This window comes from Kryptolebias marmoratus, linkage group LG15 (assembly GCF_001649575.2).
Source record: "Kryptolebias marmoratus isolate JLee-2015 linkage group LG15, ASM164957v2, whole genome shotgun sequence".
Lineage (NCBI taxonomy): Eukaryota > Metazoa > Chordata > Actinopteri > Cyprinodontiformes > Rivulidae > Kryptolebias > Kryptolebias marmoratus.
This window is the reverse complement of record NC_051444.1, coordinates 20,439,341-20,457,521: the sequence shown is the minus strand read 5'-3', so window position 1 is coordinate 20,457,521 and position 18,181 is coordinate 20,439,341. Positions and strand designations below refer to the sequence as shown.

The 18,181-nt window shown below is 35.7% G+C and overlaps 1 protein-coding gene across 2 annotated transcripts in view; it reads right to left on the bottom strand.

Moving 5' to 3' along the window:
• The window catches only part of si:ch211-186j3.6 (neural-cadherin), a 262,973-nt gene that overhangs the window by 154,060 nt on the left and 90,732 nt on the right, over positions 1–18,181 (bottom strand). For both annotated transcript variants that reach the window (XM_017419612.3, XM_025006687.2), the window contains exons 4-5: positions 13,891–14,095; positions 4,901–5,012 (exon numbers count right to left, since the gene is read on the bottom strand). In XM_017419612.3, coding sequence (XP_017275101.1) covers positions 4,901–5,012; positions 13,891–14,095 — 317 coding nt within the window. The remainder of the gene's footprint in view (positions 1–4,900; positions 5,013–13,890; positions 14,096–18,181) is intronic.

Below are 18,181 nucleotides of genomic sequence, written 5' to 3'. Positions count from 1 at the left end.
ATTTGAAATATATGAGTTTGTATGTAATGTATGAATATAATATACAAGTTTCACTTTTTAAATGGAATTACTGAAATCAATCTACTTTTTCATGATATTCTAATTTTATGACCAGCACCTGTAGATTTTACTATACAACACAAGAACATCTCAAACTGGCAGACAGCAGAGTAGATAAAGTAGATGACCAAAAAAAAAGTCTGCTTCAAAAAAATACAAAAATGCCAAAAACAGAAATAATTATTTAAAAATAACAACTTTTATTTTCTAAAGAGAAAAATCCTAAAATGCTCAAATTAGGCCAGAACACAAGGTTTAAAGAACCAATTATGTAGACTGCAGCACAAAAACCAAAAACAAAACAAAAAACAGATGATGTTCCCAACAAGACCTTTATGGGGTTTTTTTTTATATTTCAACAGTGATTATTACAATCCATTTTAATTAGCTTCAAATGATCAGCTTAGCTTACAGTGTATTTGTTTGGAGCCTTATTGTGAAGGGTTTAAAGAAGTTGTGTCTCAGTCTCTTTGCTGTAATTGACATTGACAGAAATATAAAGAGATGTAATGATGCACTTTAAATTGGTAAATAATGCTGATGATGAGTTATTTGTAAAGTCTTTCGGCAACAGAAGCAGATGAATCAAGCTGTGAGTTGCAATTAAATACAAAAATACAATGTCAGTATCCTGTAACTGAATTAACGTGTGCCCATGTAGCAGTAAAAAAAAAAAAATGGATAACCAGTTCCTAAAAATAAATAACTTAAAATTACTAGTGAATCTAGACGAGTTTATGCCAACGATGGATGGATGGATGGATGGATGGATGGATGGATGGATGGATGGATGGACGGACGGACGGACGATAAACAGAAGCATTCTTAATGCAGCCAATTGAGTTGAAAGAAGATTAGCTCACACACACGTGCACATGTATAAATTACATTGTACAAATCTTTTACTTTTTTTTTTTTCGTTTCTTTATCTGATTTGTCTGACTTGGATTACTTAACTGAAAAATCTAATAATTACATAAAAGTCAAAACTAAACTCCTGTAGCAATTCGGAAAATTCACAAACTGTTATTTATAGAACCTTCAGTTCCTAAAAGATGAGCTACAATTGTCAAAAAATGTTAAAATATGTAATGTGTCAACACTGCAAGTCTCTTGTTTCTGATGTAAATGACCATAAGCTTTGCTTCACTTCAAATATATTTAATCACTACCTTTTTACAGTCACAATAGTATTACACAACTCATAACAATCAAAAAAATTGCCATTTTAACATTTTTTCCTTTACTATGGTTGTTATAGTTTCAGTTATATAAATTTAAGTCAGCTTTACAGGTTGGACAAAGTGAATTTGTGTGTGTTATCCTGCACTGCAGAGCTTGTTCCAAAGACTGACAGTTTTTTTGAACTGCAGCTGAAATATCTTTGGTACTGGAAAGTGATGAACTACCTCTCATCCGAGGATGATTGGTACAAAATGAACAGTTATACTAGTGTCTGTTCAGAGTCTAATCACATGCAGCAGCCAAGCACATGTCACATGAGTCAATATTTAATTTACTAAGTACAGATCTCCACTCTTCAGAGCATTATTAGAGCATTTATTTAGCAGAGAACCCTTTTTGCAATCTTGCGTCAGAACTGCTGTGCTGCATCGCAGCATGAGAGGGTAGTGGAGTGGAAGGACACTAATCAGCCACAACATTAAAACTATGGACAAAAGAAGTGACCAACACTGATCCGTTTGTTACAAAAACGAGGTTCCGCTTCCTGGTACCCACATAATATGTACTTTGATGTTTGCCACCTACTTGAAATAATAATAATAAAAAAACAACAACCAAGAGCTCAAAGAATTTACAGTGTCACCCCAGTGCCTTATAATACGAAGCAGGTTTAATTCATCTCAGGTTTTTTTAAAAGATCCAGTTCAACTAACCTCGACAATCCAGAATCACACAACACAATTAAGTATCATTACAATTGTAATTATCTCTGCTACATAAAAAGCACACACATTTAAAATAAAATACATTAATTAATTACATTAAAATAAAACTAATGTGCCACAGGTGTAGACGTTTACTGAGACATGAAGGTTTCTGGTGTTTATTGTTTTTAAAACTCTGCACTAAATGAGGAACAAAGGTAAAAACAGTCTAGTCCAGTGAAAGAGACTATTTTAAATAAGTTAATGTTTTATCAACTTGTCTATAATTGCATAAAAAAGTTTTAGTGAAGCCATAATTTGATCAGTCTTTTAACCATTTTATAAGATCACTGTGGAAATTAACATGAATGCAGCAGTGTGGTGAATATGATGCTCTCTGCTCACAGATGCTCTAATCTTTTTATTAAACAGCAGGAAATCTTTTATAGTTTAGAGGTTTTTCTTTTTTTAAAAAAGTCTTGATCTACAAAGAGTTCTCAAGACTTTAGAGCACACGTGTCAAACTCAAGGCCCGCGGGCCAGATCCGGCCCTCTGTAACATTTCATCCGGCCCCCAAGATAACGTTTAGATGTCATCAGGTCCGGCCCTCTAGTCTGGGACAGATCGAGTTTCAAATTCTTATTTTGCTTAAAAAAACGGAAATTAGTGAAGTTTTCTCCTGACAGTGACTTAGAGGCCAACAATATATAGTTTTAATTTCTGTATGATCAGGTTTTTGTTGATGACTTTTAAAAAAAATCTGTTTTAATGTTAAAAAATTCATTTAAAAGCTGAGTGAGGTGTAAGAAATGGCTGCTAATGATGTGCTTTTTGAAGTTTGATCTAAATTCTGTATAATCTGTAACTGAGAAAAGGTAATTGATATTTCTATATGAATGATTTGACATAATACATATAAAACTAAGGTTAATTTATGTAATTTTTAATAAATATGGATCGTGATTGGCCCTTGGCTAGGACCAAATATTTAATTTTGGCCCCCTTGCGTCATTGGCTTTGACACCCCTGCTTTAGAGTGATCATCTGTTCTATGAAACAGAAACATTTGGTTCTGCTCTCACATGAAGACATTTCTCAAAGTCAACCATAAAAGTGAAACTCATAGAGAGAGCAAAAATGAAATTCCCACTGTTACACACCAATGGCTTTTTAGAGTTATTTGTATTTTTTTAGGACGTTGATTGGATGAGAGGTGGTGTGCTGACTTTTGATTTTTCCTCCAGAAACAGCAGAAGAGGTTTCCAGTACAAGCTGCTGTAGAAACAGACGCAGGTAAAAAGTGAAGCAACTGAACTGAATTTAAAGTTACTTCACTTAGCCACTAATTCTACTCTGTAGTCCAGACCTCAGGGTAAGTCCCAGATGTTTTTTTGTCCATGTTCTGGCAAGACAGCTCTGTGGCATGACAAGAAAAACCAAAACAATGTTTCAACCGATCAGTTCCATTTTTGGCAACATTACACATGACTTTCTGGCCTATCTGAACTTTGTGCTGTGGAGAGAAACTGTTGGATGCTCAGATCTCTATAGGAAGCAGAATAATTGGTTCGCCTGGCACTGCATTTTGCTTTGTTCTCTTATATTCCACCCTCCAAACTTGCCAGTATATATTTGACCACTCTGGATAGAACTGATTATGGAATTGCACGATTTAGCAAAACCATAATGAATGCCTATTTCTGCATGCTATTTATTTTTTCCAGTACTTTGCTTTTTGACACATTTGAGAGATTTCTTTTATCTTTTCCGGTTTTAGTGGGTTGAACTTCGTAGTCTAGAAGTGGATTAAATGCATTAATTGTAGCACAAATCTTAAAATACTTTATCAGATTTTATTTTAATTTTAATGAGAAAACAGTTGGTATTTTTAACAATCATATGCACAGTGAGACATAGTGGGGGTTCTTTAAATATTTTAACAGGATTTAGTTCTTGTTTTGCTCCCCCTCCCTTTCACAGGCATTTGGAGAAGCCCTAACTTTGTCTGCACATGTGTGAGCACACACAGCAGCACAGGAGGAGGGAATTTCTCACCTCCTTTAGTGCACCTGTTGATAGCAGGAAGCTAAGAGCCCGCTGTGCCTCCCACATCATACATATTACCAGCTCATCCAGTCATTCCCTTTCTCAGTCACACAGCTACAAACTAACAACATACTTTTATTTGTAAGTTGCAAGATAGCATAGAGATGGCAAAATTAGCTTTGGAAGTCATTCGACTAACTTTGTTGATGGGATAATTGGGCTGTTTGATTGGACCACTTTCCCCACTGTATTTTGCTGTCTTAAAACAAGTCCAATCCTCAAAGTTTCACAGTGATTTATGTCAAGGCTGATATTTAAACCTTTACACTGCAATGTGTGTTGCATTACACAGTATTTCTGCAAAAATATCACAATAAAAACACAAAAAATCAGAAGTGCTACAGCAAGCTATTGCTTTCACTTGTTGCACTTGCAACTTACCTCATAATCCCATGTAACCAACCAATGTATGGGGGGAATTTCATGTGATGTAAAGGTTTATAAATTTTATTCGAATAAATGGCTACAAACTTTAGAGGCTGAAGTAATCTAAAGCAATCTGCTTGGACTTCACTGCATTTGAACCAACCATAATCTGGTTAGATCAGTCAGAATTAAACTATTCTCCTGACTGAGGTCATTGAAAGAGCTTTCTATAACAGGTAAGATATTTGTGCATAATGTTCCGCAGACCTCCACTGCAAACTATTTGAAATATTTCCCTAAAATCAACATAAACAAAAACAGCTAAAAGTGAGAGAATATTTTCATCCAAGTTGATATGATGTGGAGAAAGAGAAACTGAGCCGATGCCGAGAGGACTGAAGCAAGAAATGCAATCAGGAATGTATGTGGATTGTGAGTGCGACAAAACCCATTTTTTAGATTTTTCTCTATGTCTCACCTTGCAACAAGGAGGTTGCTGTTGTAACCATCTCTGGTACACCATCCTTACTGTAAATCGACTGGAGGAACTCTGGAACGCAGTCATTTTCATCAACAATCACAACTCGTACCTAGCAAGGAAGCAAAGAAAAAAAAAATGACACATTTACAAACATTTTTTTAATGAAGTGCAAAACTTCAGTTATATATAATAGGCAAAATGTGATTGGCACTGTGTGAATATTACCATTTCTTTTTATAGAATGCACTCTACAGAAAACAATACACATAAAAAAAGAATAATTTTATGTCAAACTCTTTGAGAAAAAGTTCCAATGGAGTAAAAATGATTGTGGAGTTTTTACATTTTTCATACATGTGGTAGTAACACTCTGCTAGTGAATCCTCAAGACCTGCAGAAGCAATCCCACATGGGAATACTGCAGATTAAAGTCACCCTGGTACAGTGTTGTGATGTTTTTAAATCTGGGATTACTCCTGCAGGCGCTGTTCAAAATTGGTTTTCTTTGCATCCAGAGTGGTTTTCAACTGGAAGTAACCCAAATTAACCCTATCCATAACCAAAAAGGGAGCTTCATCCCATCCTCATCCAAAGGCTTGACCCTGATCCCTGTGGTTTATTTTCCCTTCCTTATAGAGAAAGTTGCTCCAGAGTTTGTACTCCAGGAGGTCAACAGAGAATGCAGTCTGGTAGTTAGTCAGAAGCCCTGAGCTAACAAAGGAGTCACATACAAAGATGACTTTTTATGGTATGGACACAACATTGTGTGTTTTGCTGAGGCACAGTAATGCTGCTCTGTTCATTAGGGAGCAGAAGCCCAGCAAAGCCTCTTCCACCAGCTGTTGACAGCTTGCATGGAGAATGCTGGAGCAATAAATGTAGACATGGGATGGTAGCAAGCTGATCTGACCGCAAACAACACTTTTCTTCTTTCATAAAACACAGTGGTACACACGCACAAACATTGCACACACAAGTAGTTTATAAATACCACTGGTATTAGGATTGGGTAGGTAAAATTAAATTCTGTAATATCAGTTAATCCCTCAGTAAAGATCAGCTTCGAAGCAACGGACAAGGAAATAAATTCTGACCATGTCAACTCCCAGAGGTGACTGTGTGTGTGTACTAGTGACTGCCAGTCTTTATCTGTGTGTGCTTGTGTGGGCAGTGGAAAGGACAGGAAGGTAAACAGACATGCTTGTTTTTATAATACCCAAATTATCCAAATATAAATTTATTCCCATCTATGTGTACTTAAAACTATGTCACTGTATCAAACTATTAACTAAAGAAACACTGTCTAGTTGACATAATTTATGTTGGTGATAAAGCAGGGTGTTATATAGACTTTATTATTTATAGATGTTTCTTCTGTGTCAGTGTTTGTATTCTTTCTGTCATTCTGTACCCACTCTCTGGAGCTGCAAGCAAAATATGATCCAACAAATCTACAGTTTCTCACACTGCGACCATCTTTCAGATTTTGTCAGTAAATGTTTCTTTAAAAGCATCAAGTGACTTTGGAGACAAAGTGTAGACTCTGTCAGCTGAGGAGAGTTGCCAAAAGTGCTCCTTTAAATATCACACAGTGCTTCTCAACTGACTTGTTTGGCTTTCTGTTTCTGTTAGTCCTGCTATGTCAGTGGTAAAGGCACATTTAGCTAACCACAAGCCTGCCAATCTAAGGTTTAATATATATATATATATATATATATATATATATATATTTTTTTTTTTTTTACCATACAGCATATGGTTATATCATGAATTAATTTAATAGTATTTTTGCAACAATCTGAGTAGCTGACCTACAAAAATTTTTTTTTTTTTTTACTCATCACAGATATAATCAAAGTCAGTCATTTTACATGTAAAGTACAAAGAAATTAAAACATCAGCAGTGGTTTTATCCAACACTGCTGCTTTACTGCTGGGTTTTGCATAGTCTTAATTGAGGTTGGTTTTTGTCCAGTTTCCTTTTTTTTTTTTTGCAAAAAACACAACGACTTAGAAACATAAACATGCAAACAATATACAAACTATAATAGAAGTCTAGCAATCTTTACAATGACTGCATATTCTCCTCAGATTTTTACACCAAGGTTTTACATTAATAATACTATGAAAAATTGTGGAGTTTTAACATTTTTTAGGTCAAATCTTGTAAACTGCCAAGTGGTCAAAGTCTTGGGCAATCAGTTCCATGTGTTAGGGATGACTCTCGTCCACTACCTCACTGAATTGTAGCCGAATACTTGTAATACTGGCTGAGTTATAATTGTTTGTGTGTGTGTGTGTGTGTGTGGGTGTGTTTGCTAAGTTTGATTAACTGTGGCTGCCATCTTGAACTGAGATGACTCTAAAGGGTAAACAGTAAATGTAATTTCCTGCAAAGAACCAATACAGTATCTATCTACCAATCTAAATGTAAATTAAATGTTTATTTTCTGAGAATTTTAGTGAAATTCATTCACTGCTTAATGAAATATTTTGCTATCATGGCAGAAATACAGACACACAAACACACATACAAGCAATTACATTATAAAGTCACTAACATGTTGACATGATATGATACAGGAGTTCGAATTTATACATAAACTGTCAGCAAAATAAATAAAAACTATGGTCAGAGTGAATGGTCTAAACTACTGAAACAAACTCAGAAGGGTTTCATTATGAAATAAGTTTTGCTTTTCATTTCCCATTAAATTTAAAAAGCCTCTATGCTGCTGAATGGAGGGAGCACATCCAGGGAGCGGGCAAGGCAAAACTGAGGGCATCAACCAGTAATGGGTCCCAGTTCTGGCTGGCAGGGTCAAACTTGCCCAGGGTGGGTTTAAACCCATCTAGAACTGCCCTCAAATCGACACCTAGCAGAGCTACCAGCTCATAAAAACTGTCTCAGTGCAAGAATGTTATGACCCAGTTTAACTCATCCATGCCATCCACCCTGCAGCGAGCTATTGGCATGCCCCTGAACCACCCAGTACCAGGAAGACCACTGCCCTAACACCACCATTTACCTTAGAATAGATTAGTGCCAGGAGTACTGACAATTTCTGATTCACTTTGCTGTCATATAACAGTAACAAATCTAAATTAATATGGATTAATATTTGTGTGGAGTTCAATTCAAATTACAAACTCCTGAAGCAAATGCACATTTACTCTTTCTGTTAGAAGAGCATTGCTATTCTTGCAAACCTGTTTTTGTTTAATCAAAGTCTCTGTCATGCAGTCAAAAAAAAAGTATTTGATAACGTATAACATATGGCATAAGAAGCAGACACTGAGATAAGAACAGCATCAAAGTTATAAATCCACGTTATTGTAGTTTAATCTTATTTGCGACTCAGAAGCTCATCTGTCCCTTCACTCTGCCTAATGCACCATGTAGGTAGGACCGCGTCACTATGGTTACGTGTTGCTCTGAATCAGTGTTGTAAATCTAGGAACGCAGAATTGACAACCCACAAATTTATCCCAAACAAACACATAATTTTAAACCCTTGAAAGTCATGACTTTAGTAACTATTTAAACAAAATGTAGACATTTCTTAAAATAAGTTTTCGTGAAGAGGTCCTTTAATGTGTGGACAGCTGTAAGAAAACATCTAATTCTGTTTGTTACTTATAGCCATCTTTAGAAATCTTTCCTCTTAAGTTTTCTTCAAATGCAACACCATAAAAATGCGGCTACATCATACAACACATTTTAGAATAAATACATAAAATTATAAAAAATAAATAAATAAAACATTACTACAAATACTACTAGGGCCTAAAATTATCCAATGGTCATATTATCCTATAATGAATAAACAGTTGTTTTGGTAAATATGTAGGTTTTTTTTCATGTAGTGTCCATGAAATAACTAAACATGCATGAATGAGTAAATGAATTAATCCTGGGCAGAGAGAAGTACTATTGATACACTTTCAGGTCCTTGTTTTGTTCATGCCAAAGCTTTGCCACTGGTATGAGGAGGACATAACATCAAGTTGGTGGTCATAATGTTATGGTTAACTGCTGTATATGTGAAAATATGGCAGCAAAGGCAGATTTTTATTGTTTAATAATTTTTAAATCCTGTCTTCCACTGAATTAATGATAGCACACCTGGTAAAGTTAGACTGTGACATTTGGTTTCTGTGTGAACGGTTTTGACATCAGTGTAAAATGAAAGGTTGGTAATTAAATCAAACATTTTTAGCCTTCACATTTTGCAGGAACATTTTCATTAAACTGAAAGGAAAAGTTTAGTTCTAATTTGTTGAAAGATGTGAAAATTTCCTCCGTTTTACAAGGAAGCAGTAATAGGTCAGCAAGATTTATAAAGGCACGGTCTGTGTATGTACAAGGAAGAGGAAAAGCAAGATTACACGAGAAGTGAGAAGAAGTCAAGTGTAATAAAGCAAGATGAGCTCAAACACACATATAGTGAAATGTGTGCACAGCACACAGTTGAGATGCTGCAGGCAGGTCTCGGGCTGGTTAGGTAACTAATGGTGCCGATGAGCCATCGCTCTTGGAATGAGAAACTTGGAAACTACCTGCAAATTAAAGTCATGCTCAGTGAGTTCAGTGCACACAACTATACTGCCTCTGTTCACTACTCTGACACTGAGCAACAGATTTATTTTAAAGTAGATTACATTATTGGGTAATAAAGTACAGTAATACAAACTGAAGTAGTCTCATTGTTGCTCAAGTTCTGTACAGATAAATTAGTTGGATCTGAACCAACTAAAAGGTGAGATTGGTTGTCAAAAAGTAGATATACATGTATGTGTATGAGTTTAAGTTTGTAACTAAAAATGTAAAGTTAAAACTCATGAAAACTACATTTATTTGTCTGGTTGCTGGGAGTGACAAGTTTTTAAAGTAAACAAATGATATCCAAAAACCTAAGTTTGCATGATCATTTAAAAAAGGGTCACATGAAAAATACAAGGAAATACTTTTCTCATTGATCAGATGCCTGTACATGTCTAAATAATTGTCACCACAACTTACTGTTCCCAGTAGTTTGTGCCCAGTAAAGGTTAAATACTCTTACTAAGGCCCCCATCAAACTGAAAAATTACCTCTCTAAACTCTGCATGACCTACCAGACCTGGCAGAACGTGGCTGGATCGCAGCAAATTCGTAAGACTTTCTTCAGTGTGAAGGCAACTGTGAAACCACTTAATACTCACTAAATATGTACAGTAGCTTTTCTTGTGTCCCAGAGAAGTTATCCTATACCCTGTCTGTGCTCTATGCTCTGGCTCTGACACAACTCTCTTGAACCGTGTCAGGATGCAGCTAGAAGTATCCTGTCTGTGCTAGGTTGGATATATAACCATCACAGTTGGAATTAGGCCATTCTGGCCAGTCTTGCTGTAAATTCACAACAACTAAGCCACACCAGTGAGTGCAGGCCCACATTATGGATGCACTTAAACCATGCTCCACCCAGAACCCCAATACACTGCCACCACAATGATAAACCACCACAACTTTGCTATATCACTTGTAATGGGGATCAAATTGAAGTCTTAATACATGCTCAAAGACGTTGCCAAACACAACCCTGCAAAGACCATCAATGTTCTGCCCATTTTTTATTCATTTAAACATAAGTGTTGAAAGCTAAAAATATAACTAGAAAAATAATATTAACTTTTGAGCATATATTCAATACACAAATAGAACGAACAGACTATTGCTGGCTAAGATAAAATAAACTTTTTTAATGAGTTCCGAGTGATTAATTTCTGGGTTTCAGTGATTACCAACTAAGCTGTGATTTTTACACACAAAAAGGGGGGAGGGGGAAACCTTGAGTAAATATTTGCTCACCAAATCACAAATACAAATCAGGCAATGTGAGTATAAATTGTTAATTGTACATTTTTACACTAAATTGTTCATTTGTAAGTGTAACTTTGTGAATCTTTTCCCAAGTAAAACCTGAACTCTTTTCCTTGGACAAGTACTTTTGTTTTTTTTGTTTTTTTAAACTAATCACATGACATACTGGGAGAATAGACTAAATCCAAAACTAAAATGATGTAAATTGGTGCTGACAAACTAGACGAGGGACAGAAAAACACAAGAACACAAACACGTGACTTGAAATTATTTTCTCCTCCATTGTCTTGACATTTCTCACCACTGAATTCAGCTAGCCTTCCCTATATTACTGATTTTGCCATCTCTCACTTTATCTCCAGACAGGCTTCTGGGTCTCTGTAGACCACAGAGTCCCAGAGTGGAGCAGCTGAGGACAGATCAGTTCAGCAGGACACATTTTAGCCTGAGGCCAAAGTAATGATGGAAACCAGACCAGATGCCTCATCGCCTGCAGCACTCAGCCTCTGTTCTGCTTTACATCCTGACAACATGAGGAAGTCATAGGGAGTCCCACCGCTGTCATTCGCAGTCAGACAAATCTGTTAGGGTTTCACTAACAACAAGATGTACACTTTTGAAGTGGACATGTGTGGTTATTTTTTAAGCTTCAGTGCAAGATACAGCATATTTACACATTAAATATAAAATCTAAAGCTAGAACAAATCACTACTCCCAGGCAATGCAGTTTTCCCTGAAAGATCAGTGACCAGAGGACTACAACTAACTTTTGGCTGACAACTTAAATTAGAAATTAACTGAATGTTAAATTTGAGATGAGGAAAATAAAAAAAAGACATGCCATATTGTTATATGGAATGATAAAAATATAAACCGTTTCTTTCACAATTTGGAGACTTATACCAATGAATACAATACTGTAAGATGTTTGTGAGCTGTGTAGATATCAAAACCCGTTCTCTTGATGCTAAAGTTTGACATTTCGAGTGGTTTTGTTTAATTTGGATGAAATCAAGTATTGGCCACTTTACAATATGCTGCTTTGAATTTTAATTGATAAAAAAAAAAAAAACTTAAGAGAACTAAAGGAGCATCTAATGCTTATGCCTTTGGTCATTAACTGACTGCCTCGAGTCACATTTGACCCAAAATGATCAAATACCCAATAAATTATACAGTCTAATGGAGGGGTCAGCTGAAGTGCACCTCAGAAAGGGTTAATGATAGCAGTTCCTTATTCAATCAGAGCACTCACAACAGCACAATTTAATCTGACTCAAATGCTGAAAGACAGCGGTAAGAGGACATGTAGGTAAGTGCTTAAAAGTGCCAGTGCCCCTGCTTCCCGGGCCCTGTGGGAGAGAGCTGAACTCTGGAAAAAATACAAGAAATGCTGCACCTGTAAATGTTAGGCTGAGCTAATATGTTCAAACAAGTAGGCTTGAAGTTAAGAATATTAGCATCAAGGAGCTGCGCAGTGAATAGCAGAGCTATCACCTGCTGCTGTGTGGTAGTTTTTCTGTGAAGCTGTTTTGCACAAGTGCAAAGTTAACTAATGGAAATAATTATTTATTCATGTTTTTTGTGTGTGCTTAATATAGCCATCCTAAAGTGAAATGGAAACAAACCACTGCTTTTAACAATGTAATGCTTTAGTGCTTTTCATCTAGGGTTGCCAACTATATTTATAAATCTACTAAATCATCCTAGATTTAAAACTTAAAATATATTTCTTATTATATTCCTATATATTCCTTATTAAAATCAATAAACACACTTTATTCTGTTTTTCCATGGAGTCAATGGAAATACATTTATACATGATAAATGAAACAGGCAAAACTATTAGGCTGCATTTCAAAAGGAGCTCAGAAAGCTCCTGCTCCCCCTGAAGCTGCCTGTTACACATCACATTAACTCTACACCCTTCACTGGCTGCTGATAAGTCATGAGTTCTGCGACCTACCACCACCGAGAAGTAATAACTCATCGATTCTGCTACAATACACCTAAAACAGTGCAAGATTAACAAAAAGGATTTTAGAGTTTACATTCTGAGACAAAAAAACAATGGAAACTTTCGAAAGTACAAAAAAAAATGAAAAAAGAAAAACTGTCATATATGGTTGGATCGTATGAGGGAGAATATCTAAAATGTGTATAGGATGGTCTGACACCTGGATTTCACATTTGCTCACTGAGGAATCTGATGTGTATTGACATGCAGCAGAAAATTTAAAAAGACAGAAGTACTATGAGCTATTTTATCCAATAAGTAGGTCTACCAGTGTTTTTTTTTCTTCTTGTTTTTAATAAAATGGCAGTATGGTTGACATGAAATTATGAGAATATACCAAAAAGGTTCATTTCTAAAATATCATGCCAATACTTCCATCAACATTTTTAAACACAGTGCAGCATTTATTATAAATGACAAACTTTGAATGTCGTCAGCATTATTTTTTAATATGTTAAAGATTGGATGCTGGAGAAAAATCTGAGGAAGGTTTAAAAGTCAATAAAAATGTTTTTTTTTTTTTTAAATTGATTTTACAATACAGCTTTAACAAAAAAAGGCACTTTGCTAATGCATTTTTTTTTAAATTATTATATTATGTTTTTAATATACAGGAAAATGCATGTACCGGTACTCTAAAAATAAATTTTAAATAAATAAAATGTGAATTAAGTCAGATTTGCATAAAAAAAAAAAAATTGATGAAACAAAGAAACACTTTCGTCACTACCTTCTGCATCCAGTTCTTCACAAAACAAAAAGGGATGCTAAAAACACCAAGTATTAATTTAGATTTCTGTGTAACCCTTTTACTCTAAGGTCTCCCATCAAGTAAAAATTTCACAGGAAGTCACTGAGAAAGCCAGGAATCAATGATTTTAACACCAACATTTACAGCAACTAAGACATATGCAGTTACGGGGAATCAATACGTTTAAATTTAACAGCATTCATGCACCTAAAAGCTTGTTCACAATAATCTGAGATTTTCAGGCCTTGTGGGAATATCTCCAAAGTACATCATAATCCAACCAGTTCTCGAATGCAAAGACCAAGTTGTTGCATTTGACAGGCAGAACGTGACTTGGAAATCACATAACACAAACCTCTGCTACACTGCTCATGCTGTCCTGGCCCTCGCTGGCTCGCACCATTAGCAAGTATCGATGTTGGTCACTCTCGTAATCGATAGAGTGGGTCAGGCTGATTTCACCTGTCTCTCCTGAAATGGAGAAGAGACTGCTGGGATTGATGACGAGGCTGTAGCTGATTGGTTTCTTCTGAAAGGACACAGCAGGTGTCACCAAGAAGCTGAGGAAACATGGAGGAAAAACAACACAGTTGACTAAGAATTGCTATATAACTTATTTAGATGAATATACAACCTGGAAAAAAGACAGATGTGCTTTAAATATTTTTTTTTCCTGATAAAATGGTGTGGAGTTCTGTAAAGCAGATTATGACACTGTGGACACAGCAAAACACTAAGAGGACCATGAGTGGAACTAGCATTCAGTAGTGAAATGTTGAACACGTTTACAGATTCAAGTTACTCAAAGCAATATTGACTAAATATGTTTTCGTATAAGAAAGAGAAACAGTGATGCTTAATAAACATGAAAACAACTTAAAGTTCAAGCAGGTAAAGCATGGAACAACTTCAAATCAAGAGAGTGCAATACTCCAAGAGGCATTATTGTAAAATCACACTGCATTACCAAAGTTGCCACCTCAGGTTTTATCAAAGATATTGATGATTTTTTGAACATGTGAACAAATTTACCTTTAGGCATTTTCCCCCCCCCACTGAGTTTGGGTTCACATAAACTTAGCAAACGGTACAAAAAGCCCATTGAGCAAGTAAGAATTATTTGTGTCTACATTGCTGCTTTGCAATCCTAAAAATCAGATTTGACAACTATTCCTCCAGATTTTTTTTTGTTGTTGTTTGTTTGTTTTTCTTTTCACACACAACGACTGGCGGAAATAGGCACCAGCTTCCTGTGACCCGGAATGCAAGTAAAGAAAATGAATGGATGGAAAGCATGGCATCAGGTATCTTCTTTTCAATGAGCTTCGCGGTTTTGTGCAGCTGCTCCAAGTGCTTGAGCCTGAAAAGCTTTTAGAAATGTGTCAATTTTAATACTTTCCAAGCACTAAAAAAAAACAAGGGAAGAGCAGTTTAGTGTTTTGTTTTTTTTTTTTGACAAGGTGAGACTTTGAGACAAGACTAAATTGTCTGAAAATTCTCCAGAAATCACCTGGTAGTCTATTCCAGGAACCGGTAACATCTACATGACAGCCAAAATCAGCTGCACCTGAATGAAAAACTACCATGAATCAAAGGAATCTTTTAGTAATCAGTAACAACAATATACAGGCTCACTGACACCACACCTATTGCCACACTGACCATTTTAATTCTGTTCAGGGTCATAAGTGGGGTGGAGCCTAATGATGTAGTCAATGGACTGGGGGAAATGCACTCTGGACAGGTTGGCAGTCTAACACAGGGACACACCAGACAAACAAACAAACAAACAACTCAAAAGATCAATTTAGAGTCTACAGTTAACCTAACATGCATGTTTTGAAAACTGAAGAACCTAAAGGAAAGCCACACACATATGAGGAGAACATGCAAGCATACTGAGATCAAGACAAATTTCCCCAAGGGGACAATGTGTATTGTATCCTCACAGAAAAGCCTGAGCCAAGATTTAAACTTGCAATCATCATGCTGTGAGGCAATAGTACAAACCTCCACTCTAGCCCGCAGCCCAGTAATGCCACAGTATGATTAAAAAAAATGCAGTGAAACACTAACTGGTAGTATTACTGGTGATATTAGACCATGTTTTTCCTTTTGAAATCTTACATCCCATTCTCCTCTTGAAAATAGTCTTTTTAAGGCTTTGTGTCAATTTGTACTTCTGCCAAATCACACTTCTGGAGCTTTGGTCACCATGTATTTATACTTATGTGGGTACAGAAAGAAGCTATGATACATTCACATGATGACTGAAAAGGTGCAAAGTGGTAATCATCTCACACCCTAAAACAGTGAAAAAACAACAAAAACACAAAAAAAACTAACCATTGCTCACAAAATGCCAACTGCTTTGCACAAAATGGCAACAGCAAAGGAGATTACCATTACCATTTTTTTACTAATATTTTAGCTGTCTCTTGTTACATAATAATGTTGATGATGCTGATATCAAGTTTTAATATAGGGATGGAAGACAAGTGCTGGAGAGTCCCTGATGTTCAACTAATAATGTATTTGGAGTTTTCCCAGGAGTTTAGTTTTCAGGTAACCAGAACCAGAGAATCATATGTTTGTAGAAAATCAATAAAATAAATAAAAAGCCTTTAAAATTATATTAGCAGAAAGAAAAGTGTAGAAAAGCATACAGCTCCCTCTTTTTCTCACCTGCCTTTACATATACCATTTCACTGTGTTCACTTTATTTTTCACCACTCAACTCTGCAAATCAAGCCCTTATTATGGGGTTCTTAATTATGTTTGACAATTGGTATGACGTGTTTGAGCTGATATGCTATGATTAGTTTGTCTTAAATGTGGAATTGTGCATTATCACCACACATATCCACTGCCTATCCAGGGAACACTTTTTTCCCCCTCATTTTCTTTAGACATTTCACACACTGACCCGTGAGGGATCCTGCTCAGAGGTCCTCTCCTGTGGACTGAGGGATGATATTTATTGTTCGTTTGTTGTTGTTGTTGCATCATCAGTCACAAAATATTTTGTCCATGGCTGTTCAGTTTTTGGGTAGTTGTACATCATGTATTTTTTATTGAAATAAAAAAAGATTAGGTTAAAAGGTAAAAAAAAGTTATGAATTAACTTGATCTGTGCTTCTATAAGCTACTGTAGCATTTACTTTTCCTTACAATTTAAAATCCTAATAAACCTAAAAACTAAAGAACTAAAGATTTAGAGTGTCAAGTTTAAAAGGTTTAGAAATCAGATGTTGGGGATGAAATTAGGATTAGACAATAATATCCTTTTAGAATGCTTTAGCTCAGGTTTTCTTAGAAAAAAAAACTAGGCTGCTACAACTTTTACTGGCTCATATTATAGGCTTTAGAAAATGTAATTTGTGAAGCAAGATTTCTTATAATTACATGGTTTTACAACAGATTACGGAAGTTGGAGATGCAAGCAGCAGAAAAAAGAAATGGAGCTTTGAACCCATGTCATAGGATTTTTTTGTCTGCATATTACACATTTGCTCATGGTTATTTAATAAAACAAGTTTAAAAAAGAAATGCAGGAAGAGAAAACATTTAGAAGGATGAATATATTTTGAAATGTTTTCTTTGCCTTTGTTTCTTTTAGACCTCTGCTGACCACAGTTTAAAAGGTTTGAGGCAATCTTTAGGCATGCTGTCATGTCAAGCTGAAATGACTTGACAGAAGAGGCTAGTGAAGTGTTAGACTAGTGGACCTTTGAATGATTTTCCTTATCAGGAGCAAACTTCCCCGGTCATTAGAACAGTAAACACTCCAAACCAACAGCAGTTCCTCTGTGGGGCCTATAAGCTACACGGAGTAGCAAATGGTTTTGTAAGTTTGACTTATAATACCTTACTGTGGATGGTCACAGAGAATTATTTCCATCAATCAACCAATAAAGCAATTACTGTTGGGTTTTTTTGTTTGTTTGTTTATTTTCTTTTAAAGTTGAGCCTTATTTTGAGAAAATTTACATTGTGTAATTGGTTTCTTTCTGACATGGTAAGAAAATAGTGTCAGCATTGCCAAATTAAACTAACAGACAATTAGTTTTATCAATATTAATTGATCCCTTTGTTAAAGCTGTTCTAGTTGATGAAAACTAACTAAATAAATAAATCAAAAGACATGACTAGATGTCATTTTCTTCTCTTCTGAGGATACAGACAAAGTTAGATTGCATGTCTGACTTCTATCCACTAAAATGCTGTGGCTGCTAATTGACATCTGGAATTATCCAGTTACAAAAATTAATAGTGCTCATAAGCAAGATGTTGTGATGAAGTGTGGTGTTGCTCAGCTGCAAGATGAGAGGTGGGGCACATTAGACAATGTTCAGCAGCTGCACTAAGCAACTCCACCTGGCACCACAACCTGAACTAATCAGCCTGTCCTTTTTTAAACAGAAGCCTGATGGGGCCCAGAAAACTGCTAGAACCAGCCACTTAAAGAGACATCGGCAAGCCAGCCTGTTATTACATTTCCTTAAATGAAGTGTGAGGCATTTATTCACTTCAGCTGCTGAGGTTAATAAGCTTTTATTACAGGAAAGCTTTATTAGTAATTCATGTTATTAGTGTGGGTTTTTTTTTTCCACAATGACTTTTTTTGATGCTTCAAAACAAACCGT